Raw genomic sequence first — 20980 nt, 5'->3', positions numbered from 1 at the left:
ACTTTGTAATTCGTAATTAAGGAATATGTAGGATTCGCAAATCTTTTTGCAAATCATACATACATCTTGTTTTGCGATTCTTAAATTGCAATTCGCAAAAAATCGCTATTTGAAAATCGCAAAATGAGAGTTTGATACATATGGCCCTAAGGGCCAGATGTAGGTAATTATATTTTACCGACTCATAAATACCGAATTTTACCGATTCGGTATTTATGAATCGGTAAAACAGAAGTACCGAGATTTAGGTAAATCCAGATGTTGATTTACCGAATCGGTAAAAGTCGGTATTTACGGATTCGGTAAATACCGACCGGTAATGCCCATTCATTCCTATGGGCTTTGAAGCCCATAGGAATGAATGGGCATTACCGAATCGGTATTTACCGAATCGGTAAATACCGATTTTCACAAGGGTGCAGGGGGTGTCACTTTGACACCCTCTAGCACCCCCAAAACAGGTTTGGGTGCCATGTGGCAGGCATACATGCTCTAAGGGCAGGTCTGCCTGTCATATGGCACAGGTGTGCATGCACACATGTGCATGCACACCGGAATCGGTATTTTACCATCAAATAGAATTTGATGGTAAAATACCGATTTTGTAATGCTTGTGGGACTCAGAAGAGTCCCACCTACATATCAATTTTACCGAATCGGTAAAAATACCGATTCGGTATTTCACAGAATCGGTAAATTTACTGATCGGTAAATTTACCGATTCTGTAAAATACAGGGCCCTACATCTCAAATTGCATTTACCGGTCGGTAACGGACGAATTCGGCCGTTACCGACCGGTAAATGCCTACCTACATCTGGCCCTTAGGGCCAGATGTAGGTAATTCTATTTTACCGACTCATAAATACCGAATTTTACCGATTCGGTATTTATGAATCGGTAAAATAGAAGTACCGAGATTTAGGTAAATCCAGATGTTGATTTACCGAATCGGTAAAAGTCGGTATTTACCGATTCAGTAAATACCGACCGGTAATGCCCATTCATTCCTATTAGCTTTGAAGCCCATAGGAATGAATGGGCATTACCGAATCGGTATTTACCGAATCGGTAAATACCGATTTTCACAAGGGTGCAGGGGGTGTCACTTTGACACCCTCTAGCACCCTCAAAACAGGTTCGGGTGCCATGTGGCAGGCATACCTGCCCTAAGGGCAGGTCTGCCTGTCATATGGCACAGGTGTGCATGCACACATGTGCATGCACACCGGAATCGGTATTTTACCATCAAATAGAATTTGATGGTAAAATACCGATTTTGTAATGCTTGTGGGACTCAGAAGAGTCCCACCTACATATCAATTTTACCGAATCGGTAAAAATACTGATTCGGTATTTTACAGAATCGGTAAATTTACCGATCGGTAAATTTACCGATTCTGTAAAATACAGGGCCCTACATCTCAAATTGCATTTACCGGTCGGTAACGGCCGAATTCGGCCGTTACCGACCGGTAAATGCCTACCTACATCTGGCCCCAAGTTCTTTAAAACAGTTTTTCATAAAAAACATACTACATACAAAATAAAAAACAGATTTTTTCAATTGGTCATAGTAATTGAGTTGTGTGATTAGAAAATGAATGGGTTATTGAATAAGAATCGGTATTGCCATTGTTTCTGATATGTTGGGTGAATGGCAATGAGCACAAGATGAACTGCACAGAGCTATAGGAGATTGATGTGATAAGTCATCCCTCTCTGCGCCCATGTGCCCTGAATCTGGAGGTAATCCGTGTAGGTTCCCCATCCTAGTAGTGAGGCAGCTGTCACTATAGTCTGAGAGGAAACCTGTTGGTGAAACAGCATCCCTTGCCGGAGATTGGTTGGAGAGCACCACCAATTCAGGGACTGTTTAGCATGCATGAACAGCTGGATGCTGTCCTCCCGGTTGCCCGTTAGTTGTTCCCACTGGTCCTTGAGTCATTCTTGGAGAGGCTGCAAGTGGAGGTGAGCATTTGGGTGAGAAAAATGTAAGAGGCCATTGAGTTGAGAAGAGATGACACTGCCCTCACCGTTGTATGAGATACCTTCATGAGAGGGTGACATTTCTGAAGGATCGATAAGCTTCATTCCTCTGAAGAAGAGGATTTTGCCTGCCTGGTGTCGATGGAGGCTCCCAAGTAATGCAAAGTCTGAACCAGAGTTAGCGTGGACTTAATGATGTTGACATGAAGACCCAACCTTTGAAGGAGATCGCAGATCCAGTTGCAATAAAGTTGGGCTTCCGGAGCTGTTGGTTCCTTTAAGAGCCAATCATCTAGGTATGGGTAGATGAAGATTCAGTGCTTTCCTAGATGAGTTGCCACTCATGCCTTGCACTTTGAGAATGTTGTTGGTGCTGACTTTAGGCCAAATGGAAGTACTGTGCCCTATAAGGGTACTGCCCCATAATTTTCTTTGTTCTTTTGGTTTCTCTAGACCAGTCGATGGTAAAGTCTCGCTTTTCATTCTCACCATTTCATTGTCAATGCGACTTCCCAAGAGAGTGGAATCTGAGAATGGCAAGTTCTGCATGCATTGTTGAGACTCTGGATTGAGGGATATCAACCGGAGCCAAGCATGTCTCCTAAAGGTCACAGTATTCAGGAAAGAATCCACCGCTATGCTAAGCGCCTAATTAGATACCATTTCTCCCGCATTGACTATCTCCATGAAATCTTCCCTCTTTGCTCTTGGAAGATGTTCAGCGAAATGCTGTATGAAGTCCCAAAGGGCTCTGTCACATCTGCTAAAGAGAGCTGTTGCACTGGCTGCCTTCTAATGTTGCTGCAGTGCTGCAGACTGTGGTCTGCCAAGACTAGTTTTCTACTCTCTTTATCTGGAGGAGCAGATGATGATGGAAAAGTGCAGTGGTACTTCTTAGCAGCTAATATTACTACAGAGTCTGGAGGAGGATCAGGGTGGAGGAACAGCAAGTCTTAATCTGGAGGCCAGTATTTCTTTTGCAGCCTCGACGGAGCAGGTTTAAGTGTGGCCGGTGTCAGTAACAGCTTCATGGCAGGTTCTAGGAAGCCAGGGGCCAGTGGCAGTAGAGGTCTTCAAGCTGTACATTGGTTTAGTGTCACAAAAATAACAGATGTGGAAGGTGTTTGAACCGACATTTGCATATTCAGTTTGGCCGCTCCTCATACCAGGACCTCTTGGAAGGTTGTAATATAATCCACAGGGAAGATACGAGGTGATTGAAAGTCCTACAATATTGGAGAATATCTTCCTGTAGATGTGGAGGAAGTATCTGTATGTCTACGATGAGATCTTGACCTAGATCTTGTATGGTGTGAGCTATGGTGTCGATGAGATTGGTGTGAAGATGCTGGAGAGCGCCTAGGTTTTTTATGTGTATGATGGCAAGAGCGGTGGCGCGTTCGAGAGTGCAACCTATTCCTCAGAGCTGGAGAGCCTCTAGATGGAACTAGTGCCACTGGAGGGGGCGCTATTGGTGCAAGTGGTAGTTGAGGAGGTAGGATGTTTGCGGAGGTGGAAGTAGTGCTGGTGTTGGTGGTGGAGTTGGTGAAGGGGAGGAGGTGGAGCAAGTGATGTAGGAGGAGAAGAGGGAGATGATAGTAGCACAATGGTACAGGGTGAATACGCTCTTGAAGATTGACAGTCTGTAGATGAATATATTCTTCTGCTCTTCTTCCTTGTCTCCTGTTGTTCCCTCCACATTGAGAAACTCATTGACATCAAGATTTCACCACGACAGTTTGAAGTCGTTCCACTTCTCGATGTCAACCTCACCATCTCGATGTTGAGCCACTCCTTCATGAAGACAAGGCCCTTCTCAACATCAAACATAGTCTGCGAGTCAATGGTGCATGGCCTTTTGAAGTTAACTTGGGTTGTCACGATGACAACCGACGGCATTTCCTTCACATCAATCCAGCTCTTGATGGCAAACAAGTAGGAGCCGTACCCTGCATGGATGTCGATCCTCTCGATGTCACAGGACGATATTATTTTTGCCCAGAAAACCTCTTTTAAACATCCCATGTCCTCTAGAGGTTGTAGAAAGAGCCCTGGTGGAAGGCTGACTTTCATCTCGCTCTAAGGTGGGTCCCATCTTCAGGCTGAGTTTGCTGCACCAGTCTCTCTTCAGTCCGATCAAGGTGAATTTTCTACCTTTCACGTAAGGTGCATCGTGCAAAGTTCCTGCAATGATGACATGCGTCAGGATCATGAGAGGTGGAAGGCAGATGATACAGACATCATGGGGGCCTGTTTTGGTGTGCTTCCTTTAATATTTTGGTCAGTTGTCAAATAATGAAGGCAATATATCTGGCAAAAAACCTCACTTTCTGTCATAAAAGAACAGAAAAATGGAAGAAGAGATGAAAAACGTTGAATAAAGCCGTTGTCACCAATTTCTACTAGAGAATTTTGATGACAAAAAGCCTAAAAAAGCCAACCTCAATGCTCCAGTGTTCTGTCAGCAGGAGCCGGAAAAAAGAACTGAAGTAATTGCCATCTCCTGTGCATGATGGAATGCTGGTGGTCTTTGGGTTCTTAAAGGCCCAGCCCCTGCTTGTGAGGCTACACTGGCCTGCTCTCCTTCATTATAAAAGGGGTTGTGACGGAGAGTCAGGGGCGGCTTCTCCATAAGGGCGGAGACCCCCCCAATCTTGTCACACCTGCATCTTATTTCTCCAAATATTACAGCTTTTATATGTAACGAAACAAACTCACTGATCATTTACTTACATGTAAGAGCTGCAATATGACCCTGCACCAGAAAAGGGCTCCCCGGGGCTGTATTGCGCATGTGTCACGCGTGGGCTGTTACAGCCAGTCCTTTTACAGATGTTATATATATCTGACATGCTGAACTAGCATCACACAGTGTAGCATGTCGGATAGTGGTGAATTAGTGCCTGTCAGTCATGCGCCCTTATGCCCTATCAGAAGATGATAAAGGAACAAGTACAACCTTCCATCCTATCTGAGCTTCTGATTAGGTATAAGGGTGTGAGCCTTGCTCTGGCACCTTGTTTGTTTTGTCTGAATGTTGGGAAATCGACGTGAAAAGGAAACTGTTCACTAAGGAATTTTCCACGTTGTGTGTATGAGTGAGAATATGCTTATGTTGTGTATGTGACTGTCTGCACCAGTGTGTTTGTTTATGTGAACGTGTGTGTGTGTGTTTTTTGCATGTATTATAACTACCGTTTTATTACCTTTCGTTTGATAGCCCATCTACATTATAAATTGACCAGCCCCCACTTGGAAGATTAAGGCTGTTTGCTAAAACATCATAAAATTATACAGAAGTACGGTACTTTTTACTGGCCCTTTTTTGACTTCATGATGAAGAATTGGGCCATTGTAGCCTATCTCTATAGACTCCATAATATGTCTCTTTTCTTAGTGTCTTTGCAGGCCTTACCAAAGAAAGGAAAACGTCAATACTTAAGAAAATATATATTTAAGAACTGTTCAGGGGTCCCCGCACCTGGGCAGGACTAGTCAGTGCTAATGGAAATCCCCTACAAGAGAAGTTGTAGTTACTTGAGATAAAATATAACTGGTAAATTTCTGTGTTTTTTTAGTTTAAAAAATTACGTTGTTACTGAACATTTCACCAAATTATAACGCTACTTTAACTTTTGTTTTTTGAATGAATATATATATTGCCTACTGGCGATCGCCAGTAGGTAGTGATAGTTAGGATGTAGTTTCCATAGGAAGAGCGTTTTTGTTATGCCAATAACTTTGCCGTTGTTTGACGAATCTTCGTGAAATTTTCAAAACAAGTTTGATGCTCACTTCAGCTGCTGTTTTGAAAGTTCTGTTGTGATCTGTCAAGCGAGGACCAAGCAAAAGAGGGGGTCCCAAAACATATTTACCCATGTTAATTTCCAAAGAAAATTTTAAACAAGGGTACAGACAACTGCTGAACAGAATTACAACAAATTTGGCAGAAAGGTAGCTGTTGGCGCAGAAAGCAAACTTTTTGTTGAATGGTGTAAATCCATTTAGTAGTTGCAGAGTTATTTAAAGAAATTTCCAGTTTAATATATAGGGACCTGGGGGATCCGCAACCCCTCCTGATCTCGTGCTGAGATCTCATTGGCTGATAACACTTCAAACTAGGAAGTGTTGGCAGCAATCTTGTGACTCGGTTGAACAGAATCACTGGAAAAACAATTAAAATAAAGAAATGGCGGCTAGGGTAGAAACACCCAGACCCCCAATGCCTTTTTGGGGTGTCACAGAGACCCGCAAGGCTAAAAAATCATAAATTAAAAAAAGCTTTGGCGGGAGTCACGCTGGATTTGAACTCCCACCCAAACTTTTATTTAAAACACAAATCGCTGTCTCCAGCGCTTTGTTTCTAATCGGTCCCCTGGTGGACCAGGTCCCGTGGACCTGTCCAAATATATAGGAGGGGGGTGCACAGGCCCCCTCCTAGGATCCCTAAAGCCCCAGGGACGACCACCTCCCATGGATATTTTTTAACCTTGGGCGGAGTTGGCGGAGTGCCACTATGCAGTTACCCCTCCACCTACAATACGCAGTGGTCTCCTCCTCACCGTCCACCGCCCTCGCTGGTCGCATACGCAGTCCTCCCAAGTTGTACAATGTAGGAGTTTGTGACCGGCGAGCACGGCGAGGAGGAGAGACCACGGCGAGGAGGAGGGCAACCCAAGACGCCAGAGCAGGATTTTATTTCCTACTCTTTTATTGGGTGTGGGTGCAGGAGTCAGAGTTTTTGCCTGATCTCTGTGTTCCCAACTGAGCGGGGAGTTGGCAAAAGTCCAAAAACTCCGCCGGGGCAAATAGTAAAAACTTAACTGGGGGGTACAGCCCCCTTAGCCCCAGGGAACACCACCTTCCTGGGCTATACTCTTTAATGGAGAGGGGCGGTGCAGCCCATCTCTTGGAACCTTAGAATGGCTCTGGGGACCGCCACCCCCCCCCAGGGCCATTCCAGCAATGTCCTGGGGTGCACAGCCCTGGGACATTGCTGTTTGCTATGGCTTGGCGCAAGTACTGCTCACATTAAGCCATAGCAAACCCTGCTCTGCTTCAAGTAAGCGAGAACATGTAAAATGCTCTTGCTTACTCGAAGCAGAGCAGAATTGCCTTTGGACAGAGGGAGCTGTATGTTCAGCAGCTCCCTCTGTCCAAAATCAATGCCGGCTCCCGCAGGACATGGGGAGGCAGCAGAGACCGCAGATGCCTTCAGGCTCTGTTAGAATAAAAAGAAATATGCTTTCGCATTGTTTTGTGTAAGTTACTGTTAGAAATGGGATCCCTGGCTGGCCAGGGCTTTCGCCCAAGTCAGTCAGAGACCACCACTCCTAAGTCAGGGCAAGGGAGTTACACGCCAAGATAACCCCTGCTCACCCTCTAGGTAACGTGGCGCGAGCAGCAAGGCTAAACTTGGAGGCGATGTAAGTTAAGTATTTGCGCACGCACCCCAGCAACATCACCCAGGGCCCACCACAAAGGAAACTCCACACAAGGTTATATAAAAATAGCCTTTGTATTACACCAAAACACATTAGATGAAAACACACACTTTACAATGTGCCAGAGGCACGGGCAGAATTTACAGGGGATATGTACAAGACAGGGCCACCTGGACCACTGTCAGGAATCAGCACTTTTAGAAGTAACACTTTTAGAACATAGCACATAGAATGTAAAATCACTGTAGCACACACCCAGTAACTACTGGTAACCAGGACCTCACTAGCACCACCTGCACTAGGAGAAAAACAACCACCTAAGTATCACAATACCTGTAGGGGTGTAAGGAAGGAAAACACATGATGCATCAACAATACATTCAGAGGTGTAAGAAAGGAAAACACATGATGCATCAACAATACATTCAGAGGTGTAAGAACAAGGCACATGACGCATAAAAACACATTCAGAGGTGCAGGGAAGAAAAACATAATTGCGCAAAACTCACTTAAGTCACCACCTGTGACTGTCCCTAGGCCAACTGGCCTCTCTAGGGCTAGGACGCCCTGTGTCCAAGTGTCAGGGGTCTAAACGTGGCAGCTGCCCACGAAGTGCTGGGCAGCTGTAGCAATGCTGGTGGGGACAACGTTGGAGCCTTCCCTCTGGGGACTTGAAATCAATGAATGCCCCCTGAGCCCCTCCTAGGCTCTTACTTCAAAGAAATGGTGCCACGAGCCTCTCGGGCTCTTCAAACAACTGGGGCGCTGCTGAGCCTCTCTCAGGGCTCAAGAGCAGTATGGGCTGGGGCTGGGAGCCTCTTCTCTCAGGCTCTAAGAAGTAATGCCCCTGCACGACGTTGGAGCCTTTCAGGGCTCAAAACACACTGCCCCCTACGTTGGAGTCCCCCCTACGGGGACTTGTGACAATGAAATGCCTCTGAGCCGCTCTGGCTCTCAAGAAATGTGCCCGGAAGTTGGGGCCTCGGGGGCCCTGGCACAAGATGCGGGCAAATCGGCGGAGTCCCCCTCCTGGGGACTCAAACTGACAATGGCCCCGGATGGAGCCTCTTAGGCTCTGGAGATATGCCCCCGCTCGTTGGAGTCCCCCACTGGGGACTCTAAAAACAACTGTGGCAACCAAGAGCCTCTCAGGGCTCACACTACAAAGGGATGCCCCTAGGTGGAGTGAGCACACGGGGGTGGCGGGCACCGGCAATGTGCCCCGACGCCCCCCTCTTCCACCAACCACCCCGGGCCCCACTCACCCGCTCTGCGAGGCTGCCGGTCGATACTCCTTTTCACCGGCGGCCACACGGGGCTCCAAGGCTCTCCTCCTCACGTCCTGCGGGGGGGCGGGACTTCCGGGGCCTGCTCCTGAGGCACTCCTAGGCTTCCCCAGACCGGGGGAAGCGGAAGGAACACTCGCCGGTCCAGTCCTCATCCGGGCGTCCTCTGTGGTTTTGCCTGGCTTCCTGCCTCGGGTGTCCGCCAATGACAGCGCGTCCCGAGCAGGGAGGCGGGCACTTCCGGGTCGCACTAGGCAGCGGCCCGGCAATGTTTCAAAAATACTCCGGGGCTGCGGCGGTGAACTCGGTGCTCCCTCTCATTTAAATATAAGGCGAGGTGGGCACTCGACCGGGCCAACAAACCAGTGGGCAATGCGCCAAAAATCGGCAAAAACGGGTCCAATGCCGGGTGGGCACCGGCTTTTACAAATAAAGCGCTCCCCAGCGCTACAGCCAAAATAAAGCGCTCTTAAGCGCAAGGAGCAGAACAAAGCGCTCCCAGGCTCTAGGAGGAAAATGCGAGTGCTTCCAGGCGCTGGGGGACCCAAAAGTCCAGGGACCAGCACAAAAGCTCCCTAGGCAGGTAGGAGGGGCAAGGCTGGGCCCAGAGCCAGCTCACTGGGTCTCCAGGCAGGGAGACACTCCAAGTGGCGGTCCTCTGGCCCAGCAACAGCAGCAGCCCCCTCAGGCAGGATCTGGGAGAGAACAACCTCTGTGGGGACACAGCCCCATTTTTATACACCACATTCCTTTGTCTGTAGGTGCAGGGTGGGGAGACACCAGTCACAGCTGGTCTTGGAGCACCCTTGATGGCCCATCCCCTCACTCTATTCACTGGCAGGGCTAGGGTCATTAGACGCACCACAGGGGGGTGGAGCCAGCATTGTGTGGGGAAAACCCAGCCCCATTCAGGACACAGGTACACTCCTCCCCAGCCATCAGCATGCTAATCTCCCACTCACCACCGGGCAGACCCATCCAGCCTTCCTGGAGCCAGGCTCACCAGCCAGCTCCAGCCAATCACACGCCAGGCATATTTTACACTAATATGCCAGCTCCTAGAAGTGGCATTTGTACACAAGACACAATCATGCCACATACATCATTGCGTAGCATTCGCTCTCACGAGTTCGCACATACCAAATTTGAGCATGCACACCTCACGCATCAGGAACTACCAGGGACACAGACATTCCCCATGCATTCCTATGGGAGGGCAGGCCTATCTCACCACATGCACTCAAAGTGCGCACGCCCAGAACCCAAAAAACACCATCACCAATTCACCATTTAAAGCAAAAAGTTTTAGGGGTGAACCTGCCAGAAGGGACAATTCCAACAGTTACCATTTCCGGCGCAAATTTGTGTATTGGCTCCATTTTAAATCATGATCGAAACTAATCCTTTGCTTTTTCTGAGAAAAGGCCTCTATTCAGTTATGTTTCTTCAAAGCTGAATTTTGCTACACTAATGAATGCACGGTTCTTATTAGTGCATACCTTTCCCTTTAGATAGAGGCCTTCTCCCACTCGTCTAGTGGCGGGCAAGGACAGAATGGTCATGACTGATACATAGTATGTGCCCAGTTTTAGAACCGAAACGTACTCCTTTGCAAGTACTGTCCAGCTGCATCAGCTTGGAAAATTCCATGGTGGGCGTGTCTTTACTGGTTTTGAAGTGTACATAATGTATTGTTATGCTTGTTGAAGTCAGTCCCTCTGCAGCACTCCTTATCGACTGGGCAGACTAGGCTCCACTCTGAGTGTACCTGAATAAATAGATATTGGTTTGTATGCTCTACTGTCTGAGCGACTCTTCATTTGGTATGGAAGGCTGAGAAGTGGTCACAAGTGACCCGGGTGACCTTATTTGGACCATTTCCTTCAGCTGCCCCTGCAGACCCCAATGAAAATGACAGGGTGCCCTGGTTGGGACCAAGGCACGCAGTATAGAGGCCAGGTCCAAGGGCCAAAATCAGCCCAGGAGGGTGACCGCCCTCCCTTGTTTTAAAAAATAATAAAGGGCAGGCCCCGGGGTATGGGGACCCGGGACAAAAATCGACCCAGAGAAGTGGGACCTCGCAGCCCCCCTTCCTTTATTGAAACAAAACAAAATAGAAAAGGAAAAAACTGGACCCTGGGTGATGGGAGTCCCCAGGGCCACGATCGACCGGGGGATGGAGACATGCAGCCTCCCTCCCTATTCCAAAAATACCTGGCCCCAGAGGATGGGGTCCCAAGAAAAGGGGGCTACCCTTCCCTTTTAATTAAAAAAGGAAAACCTACCAGAGACATGCCCCCTTTCTGCACCATTATGCAATCACTTCTCCTGGCACGCTGCTGGTTGGTGATGAAGTCCCTTTAGCTACTGAGCGTCCTTGGGGGTGAACAACCCCTCCAGTTACCTCCAGTAAGTCCCACACAGTGGGACCGCTGAGAGCTGTTCAGAGGGTACGCACCCCTTTCTCCACTACTCTGCAAACACACCTCTTGGCACAATACTGGTGGTGGGATGAAGCCCCTTTGGATTTTGAGGGCCCTTGGGGGCCAACAGCCCTCCTGTTACCTCCAGTAAGTCCCACAGAGCGTGATTGCTGAGAGGACTACAGAGATACCGCCCCCATTCTCCACCACTCTGTAAATGAGCCACCTGGCACACTGCTGGTCGGGGGATTAAGTCCTCCTGGATGCTGCAGGTTCTTGGGTGCCCAGAAGCCCTCCTGTTACCTCGAGTAAGTCAGACAGAGCAGAATTCATGAGAGCTATTCGGATGCCTGCCCCCTTTGTCCACCACTCTGCAAATGTGACTACTAGTTAAAAAAACAAAGATATTACCTAAAGAAACAAAAGTTACAAGGACGTTATAGTTAGGAAATAGATTTAAAAAAACCTTAGAAATTCACTTTAAAAGAACCAAAATGTTACAGAGTCATTATAGTTAGAAAATTGAATTTAAAAAAACCTTAGAAATTCACTGAAACAAATAAAGGTTACACCAACGTTATAGTTAGGCTCAGATTTCACTCGTACAAAACCAGTGAAATTCAGCAGTTATAGATACCTGAGCTAACTATAACTTATACCCCCGCAATGCACTGCTCATGACCTCACATATTACATCACTCAAGACCAGTGGTTTCAACCAGAAATGTGGTTGAAACTTTACCATAGAGGTTCAGTTTATTATTATGGGCTGGTAGGTGCACTCTCTTATTGAGGGTGTTTTGTCCTGAGCAGTTGAGCGGTCACTTATAAATGGGGATTTATTCCATTACCATGAAGACTTCAGTCCATCCAAGAGGGTTTCAGTCGCTTACTCTACGGGAACAGTTCCTCACCTGGGGGGGGGGGGGATGAGGGGTAGCCCTGTTCTATAGTGAATGAATTGCTCACATTCTGGATTATGTCCCAGACGGATTCAGTGCACCGGAGCAGCAGGTGTATGTACATGAGAGTGCTCAACAGCCACAACCGGATGTGAATAACATTTTACCATAGCTTGTTCAATCCCTTGCTTTGGCCATTCTGTCCCTTCCCACAAAGGATACCTTAGCAGAAGGGGGTTTAGTCTGCCATCATAGGGATTCAGTCCCAGAATAGCAGGTGTGTGCACAGTGCAGTGCTTGGAGGGACAACCTAATACAAAACTAACATCCAGCTAGAGGGGGTTCAGTTCCTTTGCAGAGGGGTTTCAGTTTCTTACAACAGAGATTGAGTGCCTCAGCAGCAGGTGTGAGCAGAGGTAAATGTTCTAGGACACGACTGATATTACAGGGCGTTCTGTGCCTTACAACAGAGATTCAGCGCCTGAGCAACAGGTGTGTGCCCAGGCAGGGATCCAAGACATTACTGATACTACAGGGGGTTCAGTTCCTTACAATGGGCATTCAGTGTCTTACAATAGAGATTCAGTGCCTGAGCAACAGGTGTGTGCCCAGGCAGGGATCCAAGACACGACTGATACTACAGGGGGTTCAGTTCCTTACAATGGGCATTCAGTGTCTTACAATAGAGATTCAGTGCCTGAGCAACAGGTGTGTGCCCAGGCAGGGATCCAAGACACGACTGATACTACAGGGGGTTTGGTTCCTTAGTAGAGGGGTTTCAGTTTCTTATAACAGAGATTCAGTGCCTGAGCAGCAGGTGCGTGCAGAGGGCTCTGCTTCACGACATGGCAGACACTACAGGGCTTCAGTGTCTTATAACAGAGATTCAGTGCCTGAGCCGCAGGTGTGTGCAGAGGGCAGTGCTCCAGGATACAACTGATGCTGCAGAGGCTTCAGTGTTTTACAACAGAGATTCAGTGCCTGAGCCGCCGGTGTGTGCACAGGGTGGGCTCCAAGACACGACTGATACTACAGGGGGTTCAGAGATTACAACAGAAATTCAGTGCCTGAGCCGCAGGTGTGTGCAGAGGACAGCTCTCCAGGATACGACTGATATTACAGGGAGTTCAGAGATTACAACAGAGATTCAGTGCCTGAGCCGCAGGTGTGTGCAGAGGACAGCTCTCCAGGATACGACTGATACTACAGGGAGGTCAGAGATTACAACATAGATTCAGTGCCTGAGCCGCAGGTGTGTGCAGAGGACAGCTCTCCAGGATACAACTGATATTAGAGGGAGTTCAGAGATTACAACAGAGATTCAGTGCCTGAGCCGCAGGTGTGTGCAGAGGACAGCTCTCCAGGATACGACTGATACTACAGGGAGGTCAGAGATTACAACAGAGATTCAGTGCCTGAGCCGCAGGTGTGTGCAGAGGACAGCTCTCCAGGATACGACTGATATTACAGGGAGTTCAGAGATTACAACAGAGATTCAGTGCCTGAGCCGCAGGTGTGTGCAGAGGACAGCTCTCCAGGATACGACTGATACTACAGGGAGGTCAGAGATTACAACAGAGATTCAGTGCCAGAGCAGCAGGTGTGTGCAGAGGACAGCTCTCCAGGATACGACTGATATTACAGGGAGTTCAGAGATTACAACAGAGATTCAGTGCCTGAGCCGCAGGTGTGTGCAGAGGACAGCTCTCCAGGATACGACTGATACTACAGGGAGGTCAGAGATTACAACAGAGATTCAGTGCCTGAGCCGCAGGTGTGTGCAGAGGACAGCTCTCCAGGATACGACTGATATTACAGGGAGTTCAGAGATTACAACAGACATTCAGTGCCTGAGCCGCAGGTGTGTGCAGAGGACAGCTCTCCAGGATACGACTGATATTACAGGGAGTTCAGAGATTACAACAGAAATTCAGTGCCTGAGCCGCAGGTGTGTGCAGAGGACAGCTCTCCAGGATACGACTGATATTAAAGGGAGTTCAGAGATTCAGTGCCTGAGCCGCAGGTGTGTGCAGAAGACAGCTCTCCAGGATACGACTGATACTACAGGGAGTTCAGAGATTACAACAGAGATTCAGTGCCTGAGCCGCAGGTGTGTGCAGAGGACAGCTCTCCAGGATACGACTGATACTACAGGGAGTTCAGAGATTACAACAGAGATTCAGTGCCTGAGCCGCAGGTGTGTGCAGAGGACAGCTCTCCAGGATACGACAGATACTACAGGGAGTTCTGAGATTCAGTGCCTGAGCCGCAGGTGTGTGCAGAAGACAGCTCTCCAGGATACGACTGATACTACAGGGAGTTCAGAGATTCAGTGCCTGGGCCACAGATGTATGCAGAGGACAGTTCTCCAAGATACGACTGATACTACAGGGAGTTCAGAGATTCAGTGCCTGAGCCGCAGGTGTGTGCAGAGGACAGCTCTCCAGGATACGACTGATACTACAGGGAGTTCAGAGATTACAACAGAGATTCAGTGCCTGAGCCGCAGGTGTGTGCAGAGGACAGCTCTCCAGGATACGACTGATACTACAGGGAGTTCTGAGATTCAGTGCCTGAGCCGCAGGTGTGTATTCAGAAGACAGCTCTCCAGGATACGACTGATACTACAGGGAGTTCAGAGATTCAGTGCCTGGGCCACAGATGTATGCAGAGGACAGTTCTCCAAGATACGACTGATACTACAGGGAGTTCAGAGATTCAGTGCCTGAGCCGCAGGTGTGTGCAGAGGACAGCTCTCCAGGATACGACTGATACTACAGGGAGTTCAGAGATTACAACAGAGATTCAGTGCCTGAGCCGCAGGTGTGTGCAGAGGACAGCTCTCCAGGATACGACTAATGCTGCAGAGGCTTCAGTGTCTTACAACAGAGATTCAGTGCCTGAGCCGCAGGTGTGTGCAGAGGACAGTTCTCCAAGATACGACTGATACTACAGGGAGTTCAGAGATTCAGTGCCTGAGCCGCAGGTGTGTGCAGAGGACAGCTCTCCAGGATACGACTGATATTACAGGGAGTTCAGAGATTACAACAGACATTCAGTGCCTGAGCCGCAGGTGTGTGCAGAGGACAGCTCTCCAGGATACGACTGATATTACAGGGAGTTCAGAGATTACAACAGAAATTCAGTGCCTGAGCCGCAGGTGTGTGCAGAGGACAGCTCTCCAGGATACGACTGATATTACAGGGAGTTCAGAGATTCAGTGCCTGAGCCGCAGGTGTGTGCAGAAGACAGCTCTCCAGGATACGACTGATACTACAGGGAGTTCAGAGATTACAACAGAGATTCAGTGCCTGAGCCGCAGGTGTGTGCAGAGGACAGCTCTCCAGGATACGACTGATACTACAGGGAGTTCAGAGATTCAGTGCCTGGGCCACAGATGTATGCAGAGGACAGCTCTCCAGGATACGACTGATACCACAGGGAGTTCTGAGATTCAGTGCCTGAGCCGCAGGTGTGTGCAGAAGACAGCTCTCCAGGATACGACTGATACTAGAGGGAGTTCAGAGATTACAACAGAGATTCAGTGCCTGAGCCGCAGGTGTGTGCAGAGGACAGCTCTCCAGGATACGACTGATACTACAGGGAGTTCAGAGATTCAGTGCCTGGGCCACAGATGTATGCAGAGGACAGTTCTCCAAGATACGACTGATACTACAGGGAGTTCAGAGATTCAGTGCCTGGGCCACAGATGTATGCAGAGGACAGTTCTCCAAGATACGACTGATACTACACAGAGTTCAGAGATTACAACAGAGATTCAGTGCCTGAGCCGCAGGTGTGTGCAGAGGACAGCTCTCCAGGATACGACTAATGCTGCAGAGGCTTCAGTGTCTTACAACAGAGATTCAGTGCCTGAGCCGCAGGTGTGTGCAGAGGACAGTTCTCCAAGATACGACTGATACTACAGGGAGTTCAGAGATTACAACAGAGATTCAGTGCCTGAGCCGCAGGTGTGTGCAGAGGACAGCTCTCCAGGATACGACTAATGCTGCAGAGGCTTCAGTGTCTTACAACAGAGATTCAGTGCCTGAGCCGCAGGTGTGTGCAGAGGACAGTTCTCCAAGATACGACTGATACTACAGGGAGTTCAGAGATTACAACAGAGATTCAGTGCCTGAGCCGCAGGTGTGTGCAGAGGACAGCTCTCCAGGATATGACTGATACTACAGGGAGTTCAGAGATTACAACAGAGATTCAGTGTCTGAGCAGCAGATGTGTGCAGAGGACAGCTCTCCAGGATACGACTAATGCTGCAGAGGCTTCAGTGTCTTACAACAGAGATTCAGTGCCTGAGCCGCAGGTGTGTGCAGAGGACAGTTCTCCAAGATACGACTGATACTACAGGGAGTTCAGAGATTACAACAGAGATTCAGTGCCTGAGCCGCAGGTGTGTGCAGAGGACAGCTCTCCAGGATATGACTGATACTACAGGGAGTTCAGAGATTACAACAGAGATTCAGTGCCTGAGCCGCAGGTGTGTGCAGAGGACAGCTCTCCAGGATACGACTGATACTACAGGGAGTTCAGAGATTCAGTGCCTGAGCCGCAGGTGTGTGCAGAGGACAGCTCTCCAGGATACGACTGATACTACAGGGAGGTCAGAGATTACAACAGAGATTCAGTGCCTGAGCCGCAGGTGTGTGCAGAGGACAGCTCCCAGGATATGACTGATACTACAGGGAGTTCAGAGATTCAGTGCCTGAGCCGCAGGTGTGTGCAGAGGACAGCTCTCCAGGATACGACTGATACTACAGGGAGGTCAGAGATTACAACAGAGATTCAGTGCCTGAGCCGCAGGTGTGTGCAGAGGACAGCTCTCCAGGATACGACTGATACTACAGGGAGTTCAGAGATTACAACAGAGATTCAGTGCCTGAGCCGCAGCTGTGTGCAGAGGACAGCTCTCCAGGATACGACTGATACTACAGGGAGTTCAGAGATTCAGTCCCTGAGCCGCAGGTGTGTGTAGAGGACAGCTCTCCAGGATACGACATATTACAGGGAGGTCAGAGATTACAACAGAGATTCAGTGCCTGAGCAGCAGGTGTGTGCAGAGGACAGCTCTCCAGGATATGACTGATACTACAGGGAGTTCAGAGATTACAACAGAGATTCAGTGCCTGAGCCGCAGGTGTGTGCAGAGGACAGCTCTCCAGGATACGACTGATACTACAGGGAGTTCAGAGATTCAGTGCCTGAGCCGCAGGTGTGTGCAGAGGACAGCTCTCCAGGATACGACTGATACTACAGGGAGTTCAGAGATTCAGTCCCTGAGCCGCAGGTGTGTGCAGAGGACAGCTCTCCAGGATACGACATATTACAGGGAGGTCAGAGATTACAACAGAGATTCAGTGCCTGAGCCGCAGGTGTGTGCAGAGGACAGCTCTCCAGGATATGACTGATATTACAGGGAGTTCAGAGATTATAACAGAGATTCAGTGCCTGAGCCGCAGGTGTGTGCAGAGGACAGCTCTCCAGGATATGACTGATACTACAGGGAGTTCAGAGATTCAGTGCCTGAGCCGCAGGTGTGTGCAGAGGACAGTTCTCCAAGATACGACTGATACTACACAGAGTTCAGAGATTACAACAGAGATTCAGTGCCTGAGCCACAGGTGTGTGCAGAGGACAGCTCTCCAGGATACGACTGATACTACAGGGAGTTCAGAGATTACAACAGAGATTCAGTGCCTGAGCCGCAGGTGTGTGCAGAGGACAGCTCTCCTGGATACGACTGATACTACAGGGAGTTCAGAGATTCAGTGCCTGAGCCGCAGGTGTGTGCAGAGGACAGCTCTCCAGGATACGACTGATACTACAGGGAGTTCAGAGATTCAGTCCCTGAGCCGCAGGTGTGTGCAGAGGACAGCTCTCCAGGATACGACATATTACAGGGAGGTCAGAGATTACAACAGAGATTCAGTGCCTGAGCCGCAGGTGTGTGCAGAGGACAGCTCTCCAGGATATGACTGATATTACAGGGAGTTCAGAGATTATAACAGAGATTCAGTGCCTGAGCCGCAGGTGTGTGCAGAGGACAGCTCTCCAGGATATGACTGATACTACAGGGAGTTCAGAGATTCAGTGCCTGAGCCGCAGGTGTGTGCAGAGGACAGTTCTCCAAGATACGACTGATACTACACAGAGTTCAGAGATTACAACAGAGATTCAGTGCCTGAGCCGCAGGTGTGTGCAGAGGACAGCTCTCCAGGATACGACAGATACTACAGGGAGGTCAGAGATTACAACAGACATTCAGTGCCTGAGCCGCAGGTGTGTGCAGAGGACAGCTCTCCAGGATACGACTGATACTACAGGGAGTTCAGAGATTACAACAGAGATTCAGTGCCTGAGCCGCAGGTGTGTGCAGAGGACAGCTCTCCAGGATACGACTGATATTACAGGGAGTTCAGAGATTACAACAGACATTCAGTGCCTGAGCCGCAGGTGTGTGCAGAGGACAGCTCTCCAGGATACGACAGATACTACAGGGAGGTCAGAGATTACAACAGAGATTCAGTGCCAGAGCAGCAGGTGTGTGCAGAGGACAGCTCTCCAGGATACGACTAATGCTGCAGAGGCTTCAGTGTCTTACAACAGAGATTCAGTGCCTGAGCCGCAGGTGTGTGCAGAGGACAGTTCTCCAAGATACGACTGATACTACAGGGAGTTCAGAGATTACAACAGAGATTCAGTGCCTGGGCCACAGATGTATGCAGAGGACAGTTCTCCAAGATACGACTGATACTACCGGGAGTTCAGAGATTCAGTGCCTGAGCCGCAGGTGTGTGCAGAGGACAGCTCCCAAGGATACGACTGATATTACAGGGAGTTCAGAGATTACAACAGAGATTCAGTGCCAGAGCAGCAGGTGTGTGCAGAGGACAGCTCTCCAGGATACGACTGATATTACAGGGAGTTCAGAGATTACAACAGAGATTCAGTGCCTGAGCCGCAGGTGTGTGCAGAGGACAGCTCTCCAGGATACGACAGATACTACAGGGAGGTCAGAGATTACAACAGAGATTCAGTGCCTGAGCCGCAGGTGTGTGCAGAGGACAGCTCTCCAGGATACGACTGATATTACAGGGAGTTCAGAGATTACAACAGACATTCAGTGCCTGAGCCGCAGGTGTGTGCAGAGGACAGCTCTCCAGGATACGACAGATACTACAGGGAGGTCAGAGATTACAACAGAGATTCAGTGCCTGAGCCGCAGGTGTGTGCAGAGGACAGCTCTCCAGGATACGACAGATACTACAGGGAGGTCAGAGATTACAACAGAGATTCAGTGCCTGAGCCGCAGGTGTGTGCAGAGGACAGCTCTCCAGGATATGACTGATACTACAGGGAGTTCAGAGATTCAATGCCTGAGCCGCAGGTGTGTGCAGAGGACAGTTCTCCAAGATACGACTGATACTACACAGAGTTCAGAGATTACAACAGAGATTCAGTGCCTGAGCCGCAGGTGTGTGCAGAGGACAGCTCTCCAGGATACGACTGATACTACAGGGAGTTCAGAGATTCAGTGCCTGAGCCGCAGGTGTGTGCAGAAGACAGCTCTCCAGGATACGACTGATACTACAGGGAGTTCAGAGATTCAGTGCCTGGGCCACAGATGTATGCAGAGGACAGTTCTCCAAGATACGACTGATACTACAGGGAGTTCAGAGATTCAGTGCCTGAGCCGCAGATGTGTGCAGAAGACAGCTCTTCAGGATACGACAGATACTACAGGGAGTTCAGAGATTACAACAGAGATTTAGTGCCTGAGTAGCAGGTGTGTGCAGAGGGCATTGCTCCCAGACATGGCTGATACTACAAGAGGCTCAGTTCTTTACAATGGGGTTCAGTCTGTTGAATATCAGTGCTAAAATAGCACAGGTGATAAGTGAATATCTTAATGTATAGGTTTGGGTCTTTACAATGGGGGCTCAATCTTTGAGGGCTGAAAGGTTACAGGCAGGTATGTGAATAACATCTAACCATTGAGACTGAGTCCTTGAACATCAGTCAGGGTTGTATGCAGGTGAAAGCTCGGGCATTACTAGCACAATACAAGCACAGAAGGGTATCAAAGAGAATCTTACCATAAGGCCAGTGATGCGATTAGACTCAGCATGAGACGATTGTCAGCCACCAACACCGAGTGAGTGTGATTTTTGTCAACAAAGTCCAAGCAGTCGTCAAATGGTTTGTAAGCAAATCCTGTAAAGGGATACCAAAGATGGTCAGTCCACACAGCATAGCCACCTTCAACCCCCTTTCCTCATTTCCCTGGGTAAAAACCTTCTGCCCATTCCAAGACATAGTGCACAGGTGACAGGAGATTAGAAGTGGTGCAACCCCATCTCTGGAACAACTTTTCCTCAGGCATCTACAGTGCCTTGAGGTGCAAACTAAAAAACACCCGCATTCCAACAGTAGATCTCCCTTCCCCGTTCTCAGTGCCAGGCCTGTACACCTACAATCCCCGCCCTTTGGGCCACGACAGTCTCTGCGGCACGAAGGCGCCTCTTGTGTTATATATAACTGTTGTACCTCTACTTCACCCCACCAGTCTCCAACCTTGAATGCTTGATGTCCACTGTAACCAAGCCACCCTTGTCATATCTACAGCTGCAGAGGTATTTACACTGTTCATTCCATCCAGTGCTTTAAATGGGCCGGTACTCACCGGTACTGAGTACCGGCACTTCTCATTTTTGCCGCTCTGAGTACCGGCGCTGCCAAGGAGAGTACCGGTACTCATCAAAGGTAGGCTCATGGTTTTTGGCTCACGTGTACGAACGAGGGTGTCTGGCAGCCAAAGCGTCTCTAGCCCAAGCTGAGCCACCTCTAAACTATTGAGCAGGGCTCATCTGCATAATGTCCGGTGTTCACCATCACGCTGTGTTTGACACAGCAGGGTGCATT

The 20980-nt window shown here is 49.0% G+C and overlaps 1 protein-coding gene across 5 annotated transcripts in view; it reads right to left on the bottom strand.

Moving 5' to 3' along the window:
- The window catches only part of ADCY10 (adenylate cyclase 10), a 4100562-nt gene that overhangs the window by 132407 nt on the left and 3947175 nt on the right, over positions 1 to 20980 (bottom strand). For all 5 annotated transcript variants that reach the window (XM_078679137.1, XM_078679136.1, XM_078679138.1 and 2 more), the window contains one exon: positions 20155 to 20272. In XM_078679137.1, the coding sequence (XP_078535263.1) occupies positions 20155 to 20272 (118 nt within the window). The remainder of the gene's footprint in view (positions 1 to 20154; positions 20273 to 20980) is intronic.

Source organism: Lissotriton helveticus, chromosome 3_1 (assembly GCF_964261635.1).
Source record: "Lissotriton helveticus chromosome 3_1, aLisHel1.1, whole genome shotgun sequence".
NCBI lineage: Eukaryota > Metazoa > Chordata > Amphibia > Caudata > Salamandridae > Lissotriton > Lissotriton helveticus.
This window is presented reverse-complemented; position numbering and strand designations above follow the sequence as displayed.